Below are 24698 nucleotides of genomic sequence, written 5' to 3'. Positions count from 1 at the left end.
CTATTAAAGCTGTTTGCAGCTAGATGTGCTGTTTAAACTATCTAAACTTTAGATAAGATATATAGACAAGTTACTTGTTATAGTTAGTTTTTCATCTCAGATCTGCTTTAAGTCAAAATTTGCCAGGGGTATGAATAATTATGGGCAGCACTGTATATGGGTGAGAAGGAGGCCGTACTGTGATAGGAGTAGTGTTGGGCGAACACCTGGATGTTCGGGTTCGGGAAAGTTCGCCGAACATGGCCGAACCCCGAACTCCCCGAACATCCCGCTTTTGGGGGCCCTATGGGGTCGCAGGCATAAGGGGGGAGCATGCCCCGATCGCGGGGGGGGTCGGAAATTCCCCCCACCCCCTCCGCTAGCGCTCCCCCCTCTGCCCGCTTCCCCATTCAAAAGTTAGGAAGTGAAACTGTACCTGTGCGGCCGGTAGTGGGTGACTGGCAGTGGGCGGCACTATGGAGAGACTGAGGAGGAGGAGGAGTCCGGAGAGTGACGCGTTGAGGGAGGCCGGGCAGCGGGCGGATCAGCAGTAGTACCGTACTACTGCTGATCCGCCCACTGCCCGGCCTCCCTCAACGCGTCACTCTCCGGACTCCTCCTCCTCCTCAGTCTCTCCATAGTGCCGCCCACTGCCAGTCACCCACTACCGGCCGCACAGGTACAGTTTCACTTCCTAACTTTTGAATGGGGAAGCGGGCAGAGGGGGGAGCGCTAGCGGAGGGGGTGGGGGGAATTTCCGACCCCCCCCGCGATCGGGGCATGCTCCCCCCTTATGCCTGCGACCCCATAGGGGGCCAGTATTCGGGCGAACAGGGCCCTGTTCGTGCCGAACAGGGGCCCTGTTCGGCCAGGCAATGAGCCGTTCGGGCGAACCCGAACAGTTTGGCCGAACACCACCAGGTGTTCGGCCGAACGCGAACATCACCCGAACAGGGTGATGTTCTGCAGAACCCGAACAGTGGCGAACACTGTTCGCCCAACACTAGATAGGAGAGGGGAGGGCAGATTGTACAATGATAGGAGGAGGGGGGGGGGGGGGGCAGATTGTGCAGTGATTGGAGGAGGAGGGGGCAGATTGTGCAGTGATTGGAGGAGAGGGGAGGGCAGATTGTACAGTCATAGGAGGAGAGGGGAGGGCAGATTGTGCAGTGATTGGAGGAGAGGGAAGAGCAGAATGTACAGTGATTGGAGGAGAGGGGAGGGCAGATTGTACAGTGATTGGAGGAGAGGGGAGAGCAGATTGTGCAGTGATTGGAGGACAGGGGAGGGCAGATTGTACAGTGATTGGAGGATAGGGGAGGGCAGATTGTGCAGTGATTGGAGGAGAGGGTAGGGCAGATTGTGCAGTGATTGGAGGAGAGGGGAGGGAAGATTGTGCAGTGATTGGAGGAGAGGGGAGGGAAGATTGTGCAGTGATTGGAGGAGAGGGGAGGGCAGATTGTGCCGTGATAGGAGGAAGGGGGGGCAGATTGTGCTGTGATAGGAGGGGAGGGCAGATTGTGCAGTGATAGGAGGAGAGGGGAGGGCAGATTGTACAGTGATAGGAGGAGGGGGCATAGGGAAGGGCAGATTGTACAGTGATTGGAGGAGAGGGGAGGGGAGGGCAGATTGTGCAGTGATTGGAGGAGAGGGGAGGGGAGGGCAGATTGTGCAGTGATTGGAGGAGAGGGGAGGGCAGATTGTGCAGTGATAGGAGGAGAGGGGAGGGACGATTGTACAGTGATATGAGGAGAGAAGAGGGGAGAGCAGATTGTGCAGTGATTGGAGGAGAGGGGAGGGCAGATTGTGCAGTGATTGGAGGAGAGGGGAGGGCAGATTGTGCAGTGATTGGAGGAGAGGGGAGGGGAGAGCAGATTGTGTAGTGATTGGAGGAGAGGGGAGGGCAGATTGTGCAGTGATAGGAGGAGAGGGGAGGGGAGAGCAGATTGTGCAGTGATTGGAGGAGAGAGGAGAGCAGATTGTGCAGTGATCGGAGTAGAGGGGAGAGCAGATTGTACAGTGATAGGAGGAGAGGGTAGGGCAGATTGTACAGTGATAGGAGGAGGGGGGAGGGCAGATTGTACAGTGATAGGAGGAGGGGGGGGGCAGATTGTACAGTGATAGGAGGGGAGGGCAGATTTTACAGTCATAGGAGGAGAGGGGAGGGCAGATTGTACAGTGATTGGAGGAGAGGGGAGGGAAGATTGTGCAGTGATTGGAGGAGAGGGGAGGGAAGATTGTGCAGTGATTGGAGGAGAGGGGAGGGCAGATTGTGCCGTGATAGGAGGAAGGGGGGGCAGATTGTGCTGTGATAGGAGGGGAGGGCAGATTGTGCAGTGATAGGAGGAGAGGGGAGGGCAGATTGTACAGTGATAGGAGGAGGGGGCATAGGGAAGGGCAGATTGTACAGTGATTGGAGGAGAGGGAAGGGGAGGGCAGATTGTGCAGTGATTGGAGGAGAGGGGAGGGCAGATTGTGCAGTGATTGGAGGAGAGGGGAGGGCAGATTGTGCAGTGATAGGAGGAGAGGGGAGGGATGATTGTACAGTGATATGAGGAGAGGAGAGGGGAGAGCAGATTGTGCAGTGATTGGAGGAGAGGGGAGGGCAGATTGTGCAGTGATTGGAGGAGAGGGGAGGGCAGATTGTGCAGTGATTGGAGGAGAGGGGAGGGGAGAGCAGATTGTGTAGTGATTGGAGGAGAGGGGAGGGCAGATTGTGCAGTGATAGGAGGAGAGGGGAGGGACGATTGTACAGTGATAGGAGAGGAGAGGGGAGAGCAGATTGTGCAGTGATCGGAGGAGAGAGGAGAGCAGATTGTGCAGTGATCGGAGGAGAGGGGAGAGCAGATTGTACAGTGATAGGAGGAGAGGGTAGGGCAGATTGTACAGTGATAGGAGGAGGGCAGATTGTACAGTGATAGGAGGAGGGGGGGGGGGCAGATTGTACAGTGATAGGAGGGGAGGGCCGATTTTACAGTCATAGGAGGAGAGGGGAGGGCAGATTGTACAGTGATTGGAGGAGAGGGGAGGGCAGATTGTGCAGTGATTGGAGGAGAGGGGAGGGCAGATTGTGCAGTGATGGGAGGAGGGGGGGCAGATTGTGCAGTGATAGGAGGAGAGGAGAGGGGAGAGCAGATTGTACAGTGATAAGAGGAGAGGGTAGGGCAGATTGTACAGTGACAGGAGGAGGGGGGAGGGCAGATTGTACAGTGATAGGAGGGGAGGGGGAGATTGTACAGTGATATGAGGGGAGGGCAGATTGTACAGTCATAGGAGGAGAGGGGAGAGCAGATTGTACAGTGATTGGAGGAGAGGGGAGGGCAAATTGTACAGTGATTGGAGGAGAGGGGAGGGCAGATTGTGCAGTGATTGGAGGAGAGGGGAGGGCAGATTGTACAGTGATTGGAGGAGAGGGGAGGGCAGATTGTACAGTGATTGGAGGAGAGGGGAGGGCAGATTGTGCAGTGATTGGAGAAGAGGGGAGGGCAGATATTGCGTCGTGATTGGAGGAGAGGGAAGGGCAGATTGTACAGTGATTGGAGGAGAGGGAAGGGCAGATTGTGCAGTGATTGGAGGAGAGGGAAGGGCAGATTGTACAGTGATTGGAGGAGAGAGGAGAGCAGATTGTACAGTGATAGGAGGAGAGGGGAGAGCAGATTGTACAGTGATTGGAGAAGAGGGAAGGGCAGATTGTACAGTGATTGGAGGAGAGGGGAGGGCAGATTGTACAGTGATTGGAGGAGAGGTAAGAGCAGATTGTACAGTGATAGGAGGAGAGGGGAATGCAGATTGTGCAGTGATTGGAGGAGAGGGGAGGGCAGATTGTGCAGTGATTGGAGGAGAGGGGAGGGCAGATTGTGCAGTGATTGGAGGAGAGGGAAGGGCAGATTGTACAGTGATTGGAGGAGAGGGGAGGGCAGATTGTGCAGTGATTGGAGGAGAGGGAAGGGCAGATTGTGCAGTGATTGGAGGAGACAGGAGAGCAGATTGTACAGTGATAGGAGGAGAGGAGAGGGGAGAGCAGATTGTACAGTGATAGGAGGAGAGGGGAGGGCAGATTGTACAGTGATTGGAGGAGAGGGAAGAGCAGATTGTACAGTGATAGGAGGAGAGGAGAGGGGAGAGCAGATTGTACAGTGATAAGAGGAGAGGGGAGGGCAGATTGTACAGTGATTGGGGGAGAGGGGAGGGAAGATTGTGCAGTGATTGGAGGAGAGGGGAGGGCAGATTGTGCCGTGATAGGAGGAAGGGGGGGCAGATTGTGCTGTGATAGGAGGGGAGGGCAGATTGTGCAGTGATAGGAGGAGAGGGGAGGGCAGATTGTACAGTGATAGGAGGAGGGTGCATAGGGAAGGGCAGATTGTACAGTGATTGGAGGAGAGGGGAGGGGATGGCAGATTGTGCAGTGATTGGAGGAGAGGGGAGGGCAGATTGTGCAGTGATTGGAGGAGAGGGGAGGGCAGATTGTGCAGTGATAGGAGGAGAGGGGAGGGACGATTGTACAGTGATAGGAGGAGAGGAGAGGGGAGAGCAGATTGTGCAGTGATTGAAGGAGAGGGGAGGGCAGATTGTGCAGTGATTGGAGGGGAGGGGAGAGCAGATTGTGTAGTGATTGGAGGAGAGGGGAGGGCAGATTGTGCAGTGATAGGAGGAGAGGGGAGGGACGATTGTACAGTGATAGGAGGAGAGGAGAGGGGAGAGCAGATTGTACAGTGATCGGAGGAGAGGGGAGAGCAGATTGTACAGTGATAGGAGGAGAGGGTAGGGCAGATTGTACAGTGATCGGAGGAGAGAGGAGAGCAGATTGTGCAGTGATCGGAGGAGAGGGGAGAGCAGATTGTGCAGTGATCGGAGGAGAGGGGAGAGCAGATTGTACAGTGATAGGAGGAGAGGGTAGGGCAGATTGTACAGTGATAGGAGGAGGGGGGAGGGCAGATTGTACAGTGATAGGAGGAGGCGGGGGGGCAGATTGTACAGTGATAGGAGGAGGCGGGGGGGGGGGGGGGGCAGATTGTACAGTGATAGGAGGGGAGGGCAGATTTTACAGTCATAGGAGGAGAGGGGAGGGCAGATTGTACAGTGATTGGAGGAGAGGGGAGGGCAGATTGTGCAGTGATTGGAGGAGAGGGGATGGCAGATTGTGCAGTGATGGGAGGAGGGGGTGCAGATTGTGCAGTGATAGGAGGAGAGGGTAGAGCAGATTGTACAGTGATAGGAGGAGGGGGGAGGGCAGATTGTACAGTAATAGGAGGGGGGGGCAGATTGTACAGTGATATGAGGGGAGGGCAGATTGTACAGTCATAGGAGGAGAGGAGAGAGCAGATTGTACAGTGATTGGAGGAGAGGGGAGGGCAGATTGTACAGTGATTGGAGGAGAGGGGAGGGCAGATTGTGCAGTGATTGGAGGAGAGGGGAGGGCAGATTATACAGTGATTGGAGGAGAGGGGAGGGCAGATTGTGCAGTGATTGGAGAAGAGGGGAGGGCAGATATTGCGTCGTGATTGGAGGAGAGGGAAGGGCAGATTGCGCAGTGATTGGAGGAGAGGGAAGGGCAGATTGTGCAGTGATTGGAGGAGAGAGGAGAGCAGATTGTACAGTGATAGGAGGAGAGGAGAGGGAAGGGCAGATTGTACAGTGATTGGAGGAGAGGGGAGGGCAGATTGTACAGTGATAGGAGGAGAGGGAAGGGCAGATTGTGCAGTGATTGGAGGAGAGAGGAGAGCAGATTGTACAGTGATAGGAGGAGAGGAGAGGGAAGGGCAGATTGTACAGTGATTGGAGGAGAGGGGGGAATGGGGAAGTTCCGTACATCATTGATGGTTTTTCATCATTTGCAGATTCCAGTCCGCGGTGTCTCGTGTGGAGGAGGTTTATGCCGAGTATAACAGGTGGACACAGGAAGTGGAGTTACTCAGCCAGCGTCTGGATGTAGCGGAGCAGGTGAGTATATTCTGTAGGTATGTGGAGCATTGGGGAATATGAGAGGAGCAGTTTGGAGACGGATGATGTGGGAGGACACATAAGGGGCCACTACTGGACACATTTTTGTATCGGTGTTTGCTTTGCACGGTTGGGTATGAGATATTTGTGATCTGCATCATGTTCTCCATTCCTCCAGGAGGCAGAGCGCTGGAGGAGAGATCTGCTGGAGGTTCAGGCTGCTGAGCGCCAGGTCACGGTGGAGTGCCAGGAGTTAGAAAGGGCCAAGCAGAGAGTTGGCGGCCATGTCAGTACATTGCAGGGCCAGATACAGCAGCAGCTGGAGGAGGTAAGGAGGTCTCTAAACTCCATGTGTGGACTCTCCGATATCTGTGTTCCCCACTCACATGTTGTCCTCCAGTCCCCCAGTCACACTATGTCCCCCACTCACACGTTGTCCCCCACTCACACGTTGTCCCCCAGGCCCCTGGTCACATGTTGTCCCCTGGTCACATGTTGTCCCCTGGTCACACGTTGTCCCCCAGGCCCCTGGTCACATGTTGTCCCCTGGTCACATGTTGTCCCCTGGTCACACGTTGTCCCCCAGGCCCCTGGTCACATGTTGTCCCCTGGTCACACGTTGTCCCCCAGGCCCCTGGTCACATGTTGTCCCCTGGTCACATGTTGTCTCCAAGTCCCCTGGTCACACGCTGTCCCCTGGTCACATGATGTCCCCAGTGTGCCAGTAACACGTCCCCCAGTCTCTTGGTCACACACTGTCCCCCAGTCTGCTGGGCCACATGCAGTCAAGTTCTCCTTAGTTCCCCAGCCTTGAAGGACCACATTGGACCAGGGCTTCTCTGCGTCAGTCATTGTATGAAAATGACCATGTACTATTGTCACAGTCCCACCCTCCATACTGACCTGCGTGTGCTTCTCTTGCAGGCTTGTGTCCAGTGGTGGGAGGTCCAGAAACAACTGAAAATCTCTGATGTGGATGAGATTCGGAGTTATCGGTCTCCTCCAGCTCTGGTGATAATGGTGACCGATGTGCTTTGTGCCGTATATGGGAGAGATGGGGGATGGGAGAGTGCCAAACTGCTGCTGGGACAGGAGAATATCTACCAGGTGCGTATGGGACTATTATCCCCCAGGAGCAACCAGTAACAGCTTCCCTTATCTGTGATGAGGAGGAAGTGCGCACTCTGCATCTGAGTTCTCCAACATACCAGAGATGTTATTAGGTTCCCCTAAATATTTGCTATATTTATATATTTGTCTATACATGTACAGTGCCTTGCAATAGTATTCACTGCCCTTTGCATCTTTCATGTTTTGTTGCCTCACGACCTGGAATTAAAATGGATTGTTTGAGAGTTTGCACCGTTTCATTAGCAGAACATGCCTACTACTTTAATGATGGAATATTTGGTTCAATGTGAAGCAAACAAGAAATAGGACAAAAGAACTGAAAACTTCAGCTTGCAGAGCTATCCACCCCCTGAAGTCAGCACTGTGTGGGGTCCGGGGCGGGGCTGCCTTTTACAGCAATAACAGCTGCAAGTCACATTCTTGCACTGAGATCATTGCCATTCCTCGACGCAAAACTGCTCCAGCCCCTTCATGTTGGATGGTTTTGCATGTGAACAGCAATCTTCAAGCCTGACCACAGATTCTTTACTGGATTGAGGTCTGTCTGGACTTTCACTAGGCTATTTCAACACATTTAAATGTTTCCCTTTAAACCTCTTGAATGTTGATTTAGCGGTATGCTTCAGGTCATGTGTCCCGCTGGAAGGTGAACCTCTGTCCTAGTCTCAGATCCCTGGCAGACTGACATAGGTTTTGCTCAAGAACATCTCTAAATTATCTTGGGGCGATGGTGTTCTTGGGGCGATGGTGTTCTTGGGGTGATCTTGGGGCGATGGTGTCTGATGGTGGTGTTGGGGCGATGGTGCTCTTGGGGTGATGGTGTTCTTGGGGAAATGGAGATCTTGGGGCAATGGTGTTCTTGGGGTGATCTTGGGGTGATGGTGTTCTTGGGGTGATCTTGGGGTGATGGTGTTCTTGGGGTGATCTTGGGGTGATGGTGTTCTCGGGGTGATGGTGTTCTTGTGGCAATGGTGTTCTTTGGGTGAAGGTGTCTGGTGTTGTTCTTGAGGCAATGGTGTTCTTGGGGGGCTGGTGTCTGATGGTGTTCTTGGAGCGATGGTGCTCATGGGGTGATGGTGTTCTTGGGGCGATGGTGCTCTTGGGGCGATGGTGCTCTTTGGATGATGGTGTTCTTGGGGGTATCTTGGGGTGATGGTGTTCTTGTGGCAATGGTGTTCTTGGGGGGCTGGTGTCTGATGGTGTTCTTGGAGCGATGGTGCTCATGGGGCGATGGTGCTCTTTGGATGATGGTGTTCTTGGGGGTATCTTGGGGTGATGGTGTTCTTGTGGCAATGGTGTTCTTTGGGTGATGGTGTCTGGTGTTGTTCTTGAGGCAATGGTGTTCTTGGGGCGATGGTGTCTGATGGTGTTCTTGGGGCGATGATGCTCTTGGGGTGATCTTGGGGTGATGGTATTCTTGGGGCAATGGTGTTCTTGGGGTGATCTAGGGGTGATGGTAATGTTGGGGTGATGGTGTTCTTGGGGTGAACTTGGGGTGGTGAAGGTCTTGGGGCAATGGTGTTCTTGGGGCAATGGTGTTCTTGGGGTGATGGTGTTCTTGGGGTGTTCTTGAGGTAATGGTGTTCTTGGGGTGTTCTTGGGGCGATGGTGGTCTTGGGGTGATTTTGTGGTGATGGTGTTCTTGGGATGATGGTGTTCTTGGAGTGATCTTGGGGTGATGGTGTTCTTGGGGTGATCTTATGGTGATGGTGTTCTTGGGGTGATCTTGTGGTGATGGTGTTCTTGGGGTGATCTTGTGGTGATGGTGTTCTTGGGGTGTTCTTGGGGTGATGGTGTTCTTGTGGTGATGGTGTTCTTGGGGTGATCTTGTGGTGATGGTGTTCTTGGGGTGATCTTGTGGTGATGGTGTTCTTGGGGTGATGGTGTTCTTGGGGTGATGGTGTTCTTGGGGTGATCTTGGGGTGATCTTGTGGTGATGGTGTTCTTGGGGTGTTCTTGAGGTGATGGTGTTCTTGTGGTGATGGTGTTCTTGGGGTGATCTTGGGGTGATCTTGTGGTGATGGTGTTCTTGGGGTGATCTTGTGATGGTGTTCTTGGGGTGATGGTATTCTTGGGGTGATCTTGGGGTGATCTTGTGATGATGGTGTTCTTGGGGTGATCTTGGGGTGATCTTGTGGTGATGGTGTTCTTGGGGTGTTCTTGGGGTGATGGTGTTCTTGTGGTGATGGTGTTCTTGGGGTGATCTTGTGGTGATGGTGTTCTTGGGGTGATCTTGTGATAATGGTGTTCTTGGGGTGATGGTATTCTTGTAGTGATCTTGGAGTGATGGTGTTCTTGGGGTGATGGTGTTCTTGGGGTGATGGTGTTCTTGGGGTGATCTTGTGGTGATGTTGTTCTTGGGGTGATCTTGTGGTGATGGTGTTCTTGGGGTGTTCTTGTGGTGATGGTGTTCTTGTGGTGATGGTGTTCTTGGGGTGATCTTGGGGTGATCTTGTGGTGATGGTGTTCTTGGGGTGATCTTGTGATGATGGTGTTCTTGGGGTGATGGTATTCTTGGGGTGATCTTGTGGTGATGGTGTTCTTGGGGTGATCTTGTGATGATGGTGTTCTTGGGGTGATGGTATTCTTGGAGTGATCTTGGAGTGATGGTATTCTTGGGGTGATCTTGTGGTGATGGTGTTCTTGGGGTGATCTTGGAGTGATGGTGTTCTTGGGGTGATGGTGTTCTTGGGGTGATGGTGTTCTTGGGGTGATCTTGTGGTGATGGTGTTCTTGGGGTGATCTTGTGGTGATGGTGTTCTTGGGGTGATCTTGGGGTGATCTTGTGGTGATGGTGTTCTTGGGGTGATCTTGGAGTGATGTTCTTGGGGTGATGGTGTTCTTGGGGTGATGGTGTTCTTGGGGTGATCTTGTGGTGATGGTGTTCTTGGGGTGATCTTGTGGTGATGGTGTTCTTGGGGTGATGGTGTTCTTGGGGTGATGGTGTTCTTGGGGTGATCTTGTGGTGATGGTGTTCTTGGGGTGATGGTGTTCTTGGGGTGATGGTGTTCTTGGGGTGATCTTGTGGTGATGGTGTTCTTGGGGTGATCTTGTGGTGATGGTGTTCTTGGGGTGATCTTGTGGTGATGGTGTTCTTGGGGTGATGGTGTTCTTGGGGTGATGGTGTTCTTGGGGTGATGGTATTCTTGGAGTGATCTTGTGGTGATGGTGTTCTTGGGGTGATCTTGGGGTGATCTTGTGGTGATGGTGTTCTTGGGGTGATCTTGGAGGGATGGTGTTCTTGGGGTGATGGTGTTCTTGGGGTGATCTTGTGGTGATGGTGTTCTTGGGGTGATCTTGGGGTGATGGTGTTCTTGGGGTGATGGTGTTCTTGGGGTGATGGTGTTCTTGGGGTGATGGTGTTCTTGGGGTGATCTTGTGGTGATGGTGTTCTTGGGGTGATCTTGTGGTGATGGTGTTCTTGGGGTGATCTTGGGGTGATGGTGTTCTTGGGGTGATGGTGTTCTTGGGGTGATCTTGTGGTGATGGTGTTCTTGGGGTGTTCTTGAGGTGATGGTGTTCTTGTGGTGATGGTGTTCTTGGGGTGATGGTGTTCTTGGGGTGATGGTGTTCTTGGGCTGATCTTGTGGTGATGTTGTTCTTGGGGTGATCTTGTGGTGATGGTGTTCTTGGGGTGATGGTGTTCTTGGGGTGATGGTGTTTTTGGGGTGATGGTGTTCTTTAGGTGATCTTGTGGTGATGGTGTTCTTGAGGTGATGGTGTTCTTGTGGTGATCTTGGGGTGATCTTGTGGTGATGGTGTTCTTGGGGTGATCTTGTGATGATGGTGTTCTTGGGGTGATGGTATTCTTGGGGTGATCTTGGGGTGATCTTGTGATGATGGTGTTCTTGGGGTGATGGTATTCTTGGGGTGATCTTGGGGTGATCTTGTGATGATGGTGTTCTTGGGGTGATGGTATTCTTGGGGTGATCTTGGGGTGATCTTGTGGTGATGGTGTTCTTGGGGTGATCTTGTGATGATGGTGTTCTTGGGGTGATGGTATTCTTGGAGTGATCTTGGAGTGATGGTGTTCTTGGGGTGATGGTGTTCTTGGGGTGATGGTGTTCTTGGGGTGATCTTGTGGTGATGGTGTTCTTGGGGTGATGGTGTTCTTGGGGTGATCTTGGGGTGATCTTGTGATGATGGTGTTCTTGGGGTGATGGTGTTCTTGGGGTGATCTTGGGGTGATCTTGTGGTGATGGTGTTCTTGGGGTGATCTTGTGATGATGGTGTTCTTGGGGTGATGGTATTCTTGGGGTGATCTTGTGGTGATGGTGTTCTTGGGGTGATCTTGTGATAATGGTGTTCTTGGGGTGATGGTATTCTTGTAGTGATCTTGGAGTGATGGTGTTCTAATCTTGGGGTGATGGTGTTCTTGGGGTGATCTTGTGGTGATGGTGTTCTTGGGGTGATGGTGTTCTTGGGGTGATGGTGTTCTTGGGGTGATCTTGTGGTGATGGTGTTCTTGGGGTGATGGTGTTCTTGGGGTGATGGTGTTCTTGGGGTGATCTTGTGGTGATGGTGTTCTTGGGGTGATCTTGTGGTGATGGTGTTCTTGGGGTGATGCTGTTCTTGGGGTGATGGTGTTCTTGGGGTGATGGTGTTCTTGGGGTGATCTTGTGATGATGGTGTTCTTGGGGTGATGGTGTTCTTGGGGTGATGGTGTTCTTGGGGTGATGGTGTTCTTGGGGTGATCTTGTGGTGATGGTGTTCTTGGGGTGATGGTGTTCTTGGGGTGATCTTGTGGTGATGGTGTTCTTGGGGTGTTCTTGGGGTGATGGTGTTCTTGTGGTGATGGTGTTCTTGGGGTGATCTTGGGGTGATCTTGTGGTGATGGTGTTCTTGGGGTGATCTTGTGGTGATGGTGTTCTTGGGGTGATGGTGTTCTTGGGGTGATGGTGTTCTTGTGGTGATGGTGTTCTTGGGGTGATCTTGGGGTGATCTTGTGGTGATGGTGTTCTTGGGGTGATCTTGTGGTGATGGTGTTCTTGGGGTGATGGTGTTCTTGGGGTGATCTTGGGGTGATCTTGTGGTGATGGTGTTCTTGGGGTGATCTTGTGATGATGGTGTTCTTGGGGTGATGGTATTCTTGGGGTGATCTTGTGGTGATGGTGTTCTTGGGGTGATCTTGTGATGATGGTGTTCTTGGGGTGATGGTGTTCTTGGGGCGATCTTGTGGTGATGGTGTTCTTGGGGTGATGGTATTCTTGGGGTGATCTTGTGGTGATGGTGTTCTTGGGGTGATGGTATTCTTGGGGTGATCTTGTGGTGATGGTGTTCTTGGGGTGATCTTGTGATGATGGTGTTCTTGGGGTGATGGTATTCTTGGAGTGATCTTGGAGTGATGGTGTTCTTGGGGTGATGGTGTTCTTGAGGTGATGGTGTTCTTGGGGCGATGGTGTTCTTGGGGCGATGGTGTTCTTGGGGTGATCTTGTGGTGATGGTGTTCTTGGGGTGAAGGTATTCTTGGAGTGATCTTGGAGTGATGGTGTTCTTGGGGTGATGGTGTTCTTGGGGTGATCTTGTGATGATGGTGTTCTTGGGGTGATGGTGTTCTTGGGGCGATCTTGTGGTGATGGTGTTCTTGGGGTGATCTTGTGGTGATGGTGTTCTTGGGGTGATCTTGTGGTGATGGTGTTCTTGGGGTGATCTTGGGGTGATGGTGTTCTTGGGGTGATGGTGTTCTTGAGGTGATGGTGTTCTTGGGGCGATGGTGTTCTTGGGGCGATGGTGTTCTTGGGGTGATCTTGTGATGATGGTGTTCTTGGGGTGATGGTATTCTTGGAGTGATCTTGGAGTGATGGTGTTCTTGGGGTGATGGTGTTCTTGAGGTGATGGTGTTCTTGGGGCGATGGTGTTCTTGGGGCGATGGTGTTCTTGGGGTGATCTTGTGGTGATGGTGTTCTTGGGGTGATGGTATTCTTGGGGCGATCTTGTGGTGATAGTGTTCTTGGGGTGATCTTGTGGTAATGGTGTTCTTGGGGTGATCTTGTGGTGATGGTGTTCTTGGGGTGATCTTGTGGTGATGGTGTTCTTGGGGTGATGGTATTCTTGGAGTGATCTTGGAGTGATGGTGTTCTTGGGGTGATGGTGTTCTTGAGGTGATGGTGTTCTTGGGGCGATGGTGTTCTTGGGGCGATGGTGTTCTTGGGGTGATCTTGTGGTGATGGTGTTCTTGGGGTGATGGTATTCTTGGAGTGATCTTGGAGTGATCTTGGGGTGATGGTGTTCTTGGGGTGATGGTGTTCTTGAGGTGATGGTGTTCTTGGGTGTTCTTGGGGCGTTCTTGGGGCGATGGTGTTCTTGGGGTGATCTTGTGGTGATGGTGTTCTTGGGGTGATGGTATTCTTGGAGTGATCTTGGAGTGATGGTGTTCTTGGGGTGATGGTGTTCTTGAGGTTATGGTGTTCTTGGGGCGATGGTGTTCTTGGGGCGATGGTGTTCTTGGGGTGATCTTGTGGTGATGGTGATCTTGGGGTGATGGTGTTCTTGGGGTGATCTTGTGGTGATGGTGATCTTGGGGTGATGGTGTTCTTGGGGTGATGGTGTTCTTGGGGTGATCTTGTGGTGATGGTGATCTTGGGGTGATGGTGTTCTTGGGGTGATCTTGTGGTGATGGTGATCTTGGGGTGATGGTGTTCTTGTGGTGATGGTGTTCTTGAGGTGATCTTGTGATGATGGTGATCTTGGAGTGATGATGGTGTTCTTGGGATGATGGGAATGGGATGTGTTAGGTTTGCTTCAGACATAGCATTTTCCTTGGAGGCCAAAAAGTTGAATTTTAGTCTCATCTGAGCAGATCACCTTCCTCCACACATTTGGGGAGTCTGCCACATGCCTTTTGGCATACTTGGAACGTGCCTTCTTATTTTTAATGCTAAGTAATGGCTTCTTTGGAGTGCATGGCTTATTGTGGTCCTGTGGACAGATACTCTGGTCTCTGGTGTGGGACTCGGCCACTCCTGCACGGTTACCTTAAGAGGAATCTGTTGTGTGTTGGACGTTTCCAATGACCTTAGTTCAGTGTGTGTATATTCACTCTACCCTACACTGCATAGATTTGGGGAGATTGTACCATTCAGGGGTGGAACTAGAGGGGAGCAGCCATTGTGATCACAAGGGGCCCCAGAGCTGCAGGGGTCCCAACTACTAACCCTCCCTTCCTCTGATACAGGGGTCTACACTTCAGATCAGGGGTTTTGTGGCTACACTTGTTATGGGTGTGAAGATCATTATGGCCACAGTTGTTTTATGGCCCTTGTGAGATGGGCCCTCAAGGCCGTGAAGGGCACCAAGGGGAGGCAAGGGAAGGGGGCTCAATATTGGGGGCCCCATCAATTGTAGTTACGCCACTGGTGTCATTGATGGGATAGTGTTTGATAATAATAACTATAAATATGGAGAGTGTGTGTAAGCAGCGACGATACTGATTCTCGTGGACCCCCCCTCCCCCACCAGTCCTCATAGGCGAAACCAAAGTCTCTAGGGTTTCATCTGGGCGGTTCCTTGGCACAACCTTACCTCAAATGGGGGCAGAACACCACCAACATTCAGAAGAAATCCCAACAGAGGTTGTTCTTCCTGCACCAACTGAAAGAAATGTGGCGTGCCACGGGAGCTGCTGAGCAGCTTCTACACCAACACCATAGAATCCATCCTCTGCTCCTCCTCGTCATTGTCTGGTATGCTGGTGCGATGGCCAGTGACAGGTATAAACTACAGAGAGACATTACTGATGCGGAGAGGATGATCGGATCTCCCCTGCCACCTCTCCATCTCCTCTACTCTGAAGAATAGAGCAACCATGATCTCTTGTGACTTCTCCCACCCGGGCAGTGGCTACTTCAGGCTCCTCCCATTGGGCCGGCGCTCTAGAACTATCCAATCCAGATCCACCAGGCACAGGGACTCCTCCTTCCCCCCCAAGCAGTTCTGCTGTTAGACTCCAGCCCCCCCCCCCCCCTTCCCGCCAGGTCTGCCTACTGTCACAACTCCACTCTCTTAGGTCAGCGTAACCTCTCAGTCGCCCTGAACCTCACAGCGCCTGAGTCAGTACTGCCCCACGGCCTGGCTGAAACGGAACTAAATGACTTAACGCCATCCCCACAGGTTGCAGTAACTGTAAATGCCAATATGAAGGTCATATGGACTATTGCACATCGGTTAATGTTTGTCTTGCACTTCTGTAATGCCTGCCTCATGTACTCTGTCTGTGCCATGTGTCGTTCTTGGCGAATAAAAGTGATTCTGATTCTGTTGCAGGACTTGCAGCTCTATGATGCCCGCGGGATGTCGGACTCGGTGTTCTCCAGCCTGACGCGGGCGGTCAGCAGGGCGGAGTTCAGCGTGGCTGCAATAAGGCCGGCCAGTGTGGCTGCAGCCTCCCTCTGTGATTGGCTGTGTGGCCTCCAGAGGTACTGCAGCCTCCTCCGGCAGCTGGAGAAGAGGAAGGCTTTGCTGTCCCAGGCGGAGGCACAAGACCTGGAGGCAGCTCAGCGAATGGCGGAGAAGAGGCTACAGCAGGAAAGGCTGAGTACTCTGGCCCATCAGTATTCCCTCAACCTGCACAATGCCCAAGAGAAAGAGGAGGAGCTCCGCAGCCAGAGGGAGCAGTGCCAGGAGAAGAAGAGGCTGGCCCAGGAGTGTGGAGACAGGGTGACACCTCACAAGGCTGGATGGACAGCTGTATTGGAGGTAAGTGATCAGCATAGACTAGGTAGGTAGGGTGGAGATGCCGGATGGCCTAGCAGGGTAGGTTGGTGCTCCAGTGTCAGGTCACATGTAAGCCAGTGTGCATAGAAGGACTTGGATACAAGGAGACCATGAAGATCCCTTGCTTGGCCAATACTGTCCAATAAATGACATGCTTTTTTGTTTTCTGAAGGAAGTCTCTTTCTGGGATAAAGGCCCAATACACTAGTACAGACTCCATTGGCTGAGTGTCAAGTTAAGCATTGTGTTTCTTTGGTAACATAGCCTGTTGCAAGTCACTGCTGCACTGACACACCTTGGCCAAAGCCGGTCAGTGTATCTCAACCAGTCGTGCTTCTGAAGTGCCCAGTGTCTGTGACCAGGAGGCAGGTGACAGGATAGATGAATGTCACTGTCACTGTGACCAGGAGGCAGGTGACAGGATAGATGAATGTCACTGTCTCTCCACCATCTGCAGTCCAGTGTCTGTGACCGGGATACAGTTGTGAGGTGACACTGGGCCGTCACAGCTGATAGTGGTGGTCTCTGGCATGTAGCTGATATGGTCACCATAGACACAAGGGATGGTGCTTTGATCTCATTGCATCTGATAGTGGTGGCCTCTGACATAAAGTAGTTAATGGCCCTGATTTGTGTGTGGGAATGTTTGACCTTCTCATCCATCTTCCAGGCTCTACAGAAGCAGATGCAGTCAGTTCTTGCAGAGTCTCTCCTGGCTGGTGCTGCAGTCTCCTATCTTGGTGCTTTGCCCTGGCCTCTCTGTATGGCATTGTTGGAGAAGTGGCAGCGGCTGTGTGATGGGGAGGAGGTGGCTCTGGATCCAGATGATGGGAGAGACATTCTGGGCCCTCATGACAGTCGGCAGAAAGTGGTGTCACATCTGGTGGAAGTGCTCAAAGTTCCAACAGACAGAATGGATGGAAACAGAAGGAGATTGCCCAAGAATATAGAGACACAGATGAGGGCTGGACTGCTCCGCACCTGCGCCCAACATTCCCACTCACCAATACTGCTCCTAGATCCTGACCATGTAGCAGAGAAGTGGCTGCCGGCTCTGCTGAGGGGAGGTGAGTATGAATGTCATGGATGTCCCTTGTCTACAGAGAAGTGCTTCTTCTGACATTACTGCCTTCCTTCTTGTTCCTGGTCATCATCTGACCTCACTGCTTAGTCACTGAATTGGGACAACATAGATATAATGCTCATCCCAGCCTCAATATTTTATGAAACATGCCTCTCATTATCTGGCCTCCTACAATACATACAGTTTGATGCTGAAAAGTTCTTGGTCCAGACCCCCTTTCCAAAAACAGTGAGTCACTTTGGCAGGATAGCTTGGAAGAATATCATTTTATATTATACAATGCAGGATTGGTGATCGAATTTTAGATATTTATTTTTTAAATTGCTTGAGGAACCATGACAATAAAAGCCCAACCAACCCAACCACGGAGAAGAAGGGGCGTCCCAACTGTCAGTGTAGAGTCCCACCAAAGACTGTGAAGGCTCAAAGAATGTGAACCCCTCCAGTTGTCGATCATTTTCATGACCTGATTTTGGCCGATCAGCGAATGTTGGGTAGAGTAATTACTGAGATGCTTCAGAGACATCCATGCAATGTGTTGGATTTATATTTCATGAGGAGTCACTCAGGTGGGAGTTGCATTGACTAGAAGCCCATTACTGATGATGTAAAACGCCGACACACCACGAGTCACAGACCGAGCAGCAGTCCTTGCCGTGCTGGTACTCAAATACTGCATGGCTGAAGAAGGTGAAGACAAAAGGCTTGATTAACAAAACGGTGCTAACTGTTAGCACGGGTTTTCGCACGTTAACGATTTTTTTGCATGTTAACGTTCGCGCGATAACGCAAATTTAGTACACGAACGTGACATTAGAGAGCGCAAATGTTACGTACAAAATCCGTTATCATGCGAAATTTCGCATGAAGCAATTTTCACAGCGTGTTAACAGTTAGCACCGTTTTGTGAATCAAACCCAAAGAGTCAGTAGCAAAGGTCAGGCCATTGTTGGGATTAGGAAGGTATTTTGATGGTTGACTGTTCTCAGAAGTGCCGCTCACTGTATGAAGGGGGGAAGGAAGCTGGGTAGTGCTGCTGTGTTCTTTTTGGCCAGATGATGAACCTTCTCACAAAGCTCAGAAAATGATGGATGTTTGAAGAAAACCCACCCAGCTCACCAGGGCCGCATTTATTCTGTCCCACCCAAGGCCACCGTCACCAGCTGTCCCCCTTCAATATAGTTAGTAAGATGACCCCTCCCCTTCCCTCCAGTATAGGTAGCCTGATGACCCCTCCCCCCCCCCCCCTTCCCTCTAGCAGGCCTGGAGCACACCAAAACCTGCTAGCAGTTCCGCAAAATGCTAGCAGATTTTGAAACGCTTTTTATTTTTCTGTAGCGTTTCAGCTAGCATTTTGCGGTTTTTGGTGTAGTAGATTTCATATATTGTTACAGTAAAGCTGTTACTGAGCAGCTTCTGTAACAAAAACACCTGCAAAACCGCTCTGATCTGCCGTTTTTCAGAGCGGTTTGCGTTTTTTCTATACTTTACATTGGAGGCAGAAACGCCTCCGCAAACCAAAATCTGCAGCACCCCCGGAAGTATGCGTTTCTGCAAAACGCCTCCCACTCTGGTGTGCACCAGCCCATTGAAATACATTACCCTAGCGTTTCCACATCCGCAATCAGATCTGAAAACACGACCGAACCGCTCTGGTGTGCACTAGGCCGGATAGGTAGCCTGATGACCCTCCCAGTATAGGTAGCCAGATGACTCCCTTAATCCCCCTCCCCCCCACTCAGTATAGGTAGCGAGCTCACCTTCATACCGCAGCAGCCATCAGTGTCACTCATTATACTCTGCTTGCCTCCAGTGCAGAAGCTTCCTCTTCCTTTCCATAGCTGCCGCCCACAATGCAAACGTGCACAGAGAGCAAGAGGGCTGCTGCACAGGCGGCTGGCAGCAGAGTACCGCAGTCAGGCGCTCGCCTGATCTCCCTGCATTGCAGCATTTGCAAACTTACAAATACTGCACCATTTTAGCCTGCTGCTTTGGTACCCTTCCTTCTGTTGTGCCCTAGGCCATGGCCTAGGTGACCTTGGCCTAAATCCGGCCCTGCTGCTCACCAGATCTTCCTCCATATGCCTATTTCTTTTTACAAACCTTACAAATCGTTGGAAAGGGAGGACATTTGTGAATGATTCGGTGGTGAAAGCAGAATTGATATCAGTGACCAGATATCAGAATCAGAATCACCTTTACTCGCCAAGTGCGGCAGGGACCGCACCCGGAATTTTTTGTGGACACACGGCAATTTGCATACAACATCGTCATGGTACGTATGCTAGCTACATAGACACAACAGCAATTTGACAGACAGTACAGCAGATGGCATATATCGGTAGTGCAGAAATAGCAACCTCAACTTCAACATGGTACATAGAATGATTAGGGGATGACAGTTGGGAGATTACATGAATTAAGTAGGACAACCGCTTGGGGGAAGAAGGTGTTTTTATGTCTGGTGGTTTTTTAGAGGGGTCTAAGAAACTAATGGGCAAATCATGTTGGAAATGAGATAAATGTGTGGAATGGCATGTATGTTTCATGACTCTTGGTCAATCCTGTCTTGGTCGGGCCCAGAGCTTCTCAGCACCGCCTTCTATGCTGTACAGAGCCAGTGAAGATGAAACTTTTGGCTAAGTGATTCCTTCCAGACCTGTAAGTAAGAGGTGATGATTCTTCAACCACATGACGTAGTTCCCTTTGCCCCACCCTTCCTGTCTGCAGGAACATCTGAAGGCCCTGGAGATGGCTTCCCGGAATTGTGCATCATTGAAGCTGCAGATCCCATGATCAACCAGAGACTGCGATCTGATGCCAGGGGAGGTATGTGGTGTCTCTCTGATTCTGAACCTTAACGTTGTGTACCGTCACGTGAAAAAATAAGGCAGCCCAGTAACTGTAACTATTCAGGTATTTTTGTTCACATATCGATGTCTAATCTGGTTTCTACGGTATTTATCTTTGGAAAAGAAAGTCATTTCATTGCAAGTAAACAACAAAAAATAACCTTCATTTAATCATTAAAAAAAATATTAACAAAATATGTATGCTGAGGAAAAGTTAGGCGCCCCTATGCCCTATGGCCCAGTTCACACTGGCGTTAAAAAGTGTTGCGGATTGCAGCAGAACAGATCCTAACGGATGTGAATGGATCCATTGTTAACCTATGGATCCGTTCACATCCGTCCGTTCAAACTGATCCATTCCGTACAATCCACTGAACAGTTCCTACAGCACCAATTTTTCCAGACAGCTGAGCCCAGGGGAATGGAAACGGAAACTGAAGCGCTGTACTAAGGGCAATGAGAAAACGGAGTGTTTCTTCACACTAGTAAAGAAACGGACTGTTCTAAGGGGCAAAATCTACTGTGGGGGTCTGAGTGGGATGTGGGGAAATGGAACGGAAGCAGTGGAACGGAAACTAAGTGGCAACGGAGTGAAAACAGATCTGGCTGGTGATCAGATCACGGATCCGTTTGCCACTCAACGCAAGTGTGAACCGGGCCGAACAACCTGTATTCCCTGTTCCTCCCCCCGGATGAAATAACTGCAGTGGGCCTCTTGTAGACATCTGCTGATCTCTGCCATGGGTCTGAGGAGAATTCCCCAGAATTATTTCAGCTTTGTGATGTTTAAGAGCTTTCTTGCATGTACACAGCCTTTTTCAAGTCACCCTACAGCATTTCAATGGGATTACGATCTGGACTTTCGGCTACTCCAGAACTCTTAACTTTTTGGGTTTCCAGCCTGGCTGTCCTCTGTGGATTTTCTGGTATGTTTTGGCACGTTGTCGTGTTGCAGGGTCCTGTTCTGAATCAGCTTTGATATTTTTACAGATGGTCTCACATGTCCTCTAGCATGGTGAATTCTTGGTGGATTCTCTCATGGTGAGCTCCCCAAACCATGACGCTTCCACCTCCACCTCCATACTTCACAGTTGGTGTAAGGTTCTTTTTCTGGTATGCTGTATTTGGTTAACACCAAACGTTTTCTCTGTTCTGGTGTCCAAACAATTACATTTTAAACCCATCTTTCCAAAGAACATTATTCCAGAAGTCGTGGTCTTTGTTTGTGTTCTCTGGCAAACTTACGTCTGACCTTGATGTTACTCTTAGAGAGCAAAGTGTTCCTCCCAAAGCAAGCTCCAGTTGTGCAGCCAGTTGTAGAGGTTGGCTATCTGGTTGTAGAGGCATGCTATCTGGTTGTAGAGGCTTTCTGTCTGGTTGTAGAGGCTTGCTATCTGGTTGTAGAGGCTTGCTATCTGCTTGTAGAGGCTTGCTTTCTGGTTGTAGAGGCTTGCTTTCTGGTTGTAGAGGCTTGCTTTCTGGTTGTAGAAGCTTGCTTTCTGGTTGTAGAGGCTTGCTTTATGGTTGTAGAGGCTTGCTTTCTGGTTGTAGAGGCCTGCTATCTGGTTGTAGAGGCTTGCTTTCTGGTTGTAGAGGCTTGCTTTCTGGTTGTAGAGGCTTGCTTTCTGGTTGTAGAGGCCTGCTATCTGGTTGTAGAGGCTTGCTTTCTGGTTGTAGAGGCTTGCTTTCTGGTTGTAGAGGCTTGCTTTATGGTTGTAGAGGCTTGCTTTCTGGTTGTAGAGGCCTGCTATCTGGTTGTAGAGGCTTGCTTTCTGGTTGTAGAGGCTTGCTTTCTGGTTGTAGAGGCTTGCTTTCTGGTTGTAGAGGCTTGCTTTCTGGTTGTAGAGGCTTGCTTTCTGGTTGTAGAGGCTTGCTTTCTGGTTGTAGAGGCTTGCTTTCTGGTTGTAGAGGCTTGCTTTATGGTTGTAGAGGCTTGCTTTCTGGTTGTAGAGGCTTGCTTTATGGTTGTAGAGGCCTGCTTTCTGGTTGTAGAGGCCTGCTATCTGGTTGTAGAGGCCTGCTATCTGGTTGTAGAGGCTTGCTTTCTGGTTGTAGAGGCTTGCTTTCTGGTTGTAGAGGCTTGCTTTCTGGTTGTAGAGGTTTGCTTTCTGGTTGTAGAGGCTTGCTTTCTGGTTGTAGAGGCTTGCTTTCTGGTTGTAGAGGCTTGCTTTCTGGTTGTAGAGGCTTGCTTTCTGGTTGTAGAGGCTTTTTGGTTGTAGAGGCTTGCTTTCTGGTTGTAGAGGCTTGCTTTCTGGTTGTAAAGGCTTGCTTTCTGGTTGTAGAGGCCTGCTATCTGCTTGTAGAGGCTTGCTTTCTGGTTTTAGGGGCTTTTTGGTTGTAGAGGCTTGCTTTCTGGTTTTAGAGGCTTTTTGGTTGTAGAGGCATGCTATCTGGTTGTAGAGGCTTGCTTTCTGGTTGTGGAGGCTTGCTTTCTGGTTGTAGAGGCCTGCTATCTGGTTGTAGAGGCTTGCTTTCTGGTTGTAGAGGCCTGCTATCTGGTTGTAGAGGCTTGCTTTCTGGTTGTAGAGGCTTGCTTTCTGGTTGTAGAGGCTTGCTTTCTGGTTGTAGAGGCTTGCTTTCTAGTTGTAGAGGCTATTTGGTTGTAGAGGCCTGCTTTCTGGTTGTAGAGGCTTGCTTTCTGGTTGTAGAGGCTTGCTTTCTGGTTGTAGAGGCTTGCTTTCTGGTTGTAGAGGCTATTTGGTTGTAGAGGCTTGCTTTCTGGTTGCAGAGGCCTGCTTTCTGGTTGTAGAGGCTTGCTTTCTGGTTGTAGAGGCTTCAGGCGCGGAGCTAGGGGGGGTCGGGGTAGGACAAGTGCCCCGGGGCGCCTGGTCCCCAAGGGCGCCCTCCGCCTGGCTGAGCTGCGGGGTTTTTTTTTTTTTTCCGGCGGGTGAGGGGAGCAGCGCAGAGAAGAGGGAGAGCTGTGCGGACGGTGGGGAAGGGGGGGCCATATCCCCCCTCCTTCCCTCACCTTAGGTGCTCTCTCCCTCCCTCGCTGTCCCCTCCAATGTCCGGGTGGCTGGGCTGGCAGCGGCGGGCGGAACTCACCTCCGTCTCGCTCCAGCGCCGGGCGGAAGTTCGGGTGCGCAGCCGCTGCTTTGGTCTGGACCAGACCAGAGTAGTGGCAGATCCATCCGGCGCTGCGACGAGACGGAGGTAAGTTCCGCCCGCCGCTGCCAGCCACCCGGACATTGGAGGGGACAGCGAGGAAGGGAGAGCAGCTCTTCTCTGCGCTGCTCCCCTCCTGCTGGGGAGGGGGACACCTGACCTGGCTACCTACTCTGGGCACATATACCCCTGCCTACATATACTGGGCACATATACCCCTGGCTACCTACTCTGGGCACATATACCCCTGCCTACATATACTGGGCATATACCCCTGGCTACCTACTCTGGGCACATATACCCCTGGCTACCTACTCTGGGCACATATACCCCTGGCTACCTACTCTGGGCACATATACCCCTGGCTACCTACTCTGGGCACATATACCCCTGGCTACCTACTCTGGGCACATATACCCCTGGCTACCTACTCTGGGCACATATACCCCTGGCTACCTACTCTGGGCACATATACCCCTGCCTACATATACTGGGCATATACCCCTGGCTACCTACTCTGGGCACATATACCCCTGGCTACCTACTCTGGGCACATATACCCCTGGCTACCTACTCTGGGCACATATACCCCTGGCTACCTACTCTGGGCACATATACCCCTGCCTACATATACTGGGCATATACCCCTGGCTACCTACTCTGGGCACATATACCCCTGGCTACCTACTCTGGGCACATATACCCCTGGCTACCTACTCTGGGCACATATACCCCTGGCTACCTACTCTGGGCACATATACCCCTGGCTACCTACTCTGGGCACATATACCCCTGGCTACCTACTCTTGGCACATATACCCCTGCCTACATATACTGGGCATATACCCCTGGCTACCTACTCTGGGCACATATACCCCTGGCTACCTACTCAGGGCACATATACCCCTGCCTACATATACTGGGCATATACCCCTGGCTACCTACTCTGGGCACATATACCCCTGGCTACCTACTCTGGGCACATATACCCCTGGCTACCTACTCTGGGCACATATACCCCTGGCTACCTACTCTGGGCACATATACCCCTGCCTACATATACTGGGCATATACCCCTGGCTACCTACTCTGGGCACATATACCCCTGGCTACCTACTCTGGGCACATATTCCCCTGGCTACCTACTCTGGGCACATACCCCTGGCTACCTACTCTGGGCACATATACCCCTGCCTACATATACTGGGCATATACTCCTGGCTACCTACTCTGGGCACATATACCCCTGCCTACATATACTGGGCACATATAACCCTAACTACATATACTGGGTACATATACCCCTGGCTACATATACTGGGCATATATACCCCTGGCTACATATACTGGGCATATATACCCCTGGCTACATATACTGGGCACATATACCTCTGGCTACATATACTGGGGACACATACCCCTGCCTACATATACTGGGCACATATACCCCTGGCTACCTGTTCTGTGGACATCTCTACCCCTGGCTACCTGTTCTGGGGACATCTATACTGCTGGCCACCTATTCTGGGGACACCTATAGACCTGGGGCTACCTATTTTTGGGGAAGCACTGCTGTCAGATTGAGTGTATTTTGGGGAACTGCTGCCAGGTGAGAGGTGTATACCATATTAAGGGGACATTCTGCCTATTTATGTGCCTCATGACTGCTGAATTTGTCTTGTTGGGGGCCTCATGGTTACTGAATTTGTCTTGTTGGGGGCCTCATGATTTGTTGGGGGCCTCAAGATCGCTGAATTTGTCTTGTTAGGGGCCTCATGATTGCTGAATTTGTCTTGTTAGGGGCCTCATGATTGCTGAATTTGTCTTGTTGGGGGCCTCAGGATTGCTAAATTTGTCTTGTTGGGGGCCTCATGATTGCTGAGTTGGTCATGTGG

The 24698-nt window shown here is 51.3% G+C and overlaps 1 protein-coding gene across 3 annotated transcripts in view; it reads left to right on the top strand.

Annotated features, from left to right (window-relative positions):
- DNHD1 (dynein heavy chain domain 1) overlaps positions 1-24698 on the top strand; it is a 445323-nt gene that overhangs the window by 339545 nt on the left and 81080 nt on the right. For all 3 annotated transcript variants that reach the window (XM_068266455.1, XM_068266454.1, XM_068266453.1), the window contains exons 29-34: positions 5817-5919; positions 6098-6247; positions 6844-7026; positions 15313-15744; positions 16433-16829; positions 19577-19675. In XM_068266455.1, coding sequence (XP_068122556.1) covers positions 5817-5919; positions 6098-6247; positions 6844-7026; positions 15313-15744; positions 16433-16829; positions 19577-19675 — 1364 coding nt within the window. The remainder of the gene's footprint in view (positions 1-5816; positions 5920-6097; positions 6248-6843; positions 7027-15312; positions 15745-16432; positions 16830-19576; positions 19676-24698) is intronic.

Source organism: Hyperolius riggenbachi, chromosome 2, assembly GCF_040937935.1.
Source record: "Hyperolius riggenbachi isolate aHypRig1 chromosome 2, aHypRig1.pri, whole genome shotgun sequence".
NCBI classification, from domain to species: domain Eukaryota; kingdom Metazoa; phylum Chordata; class Amphibia; order Anura; family Hyperoliidae; genus Hyperolius; species Hyperolius riggenbachi.
Note: the sequence above shows the minus strand (reverse complement) of the source record. Positions and strands in the feature narration are given on the sequence as shown.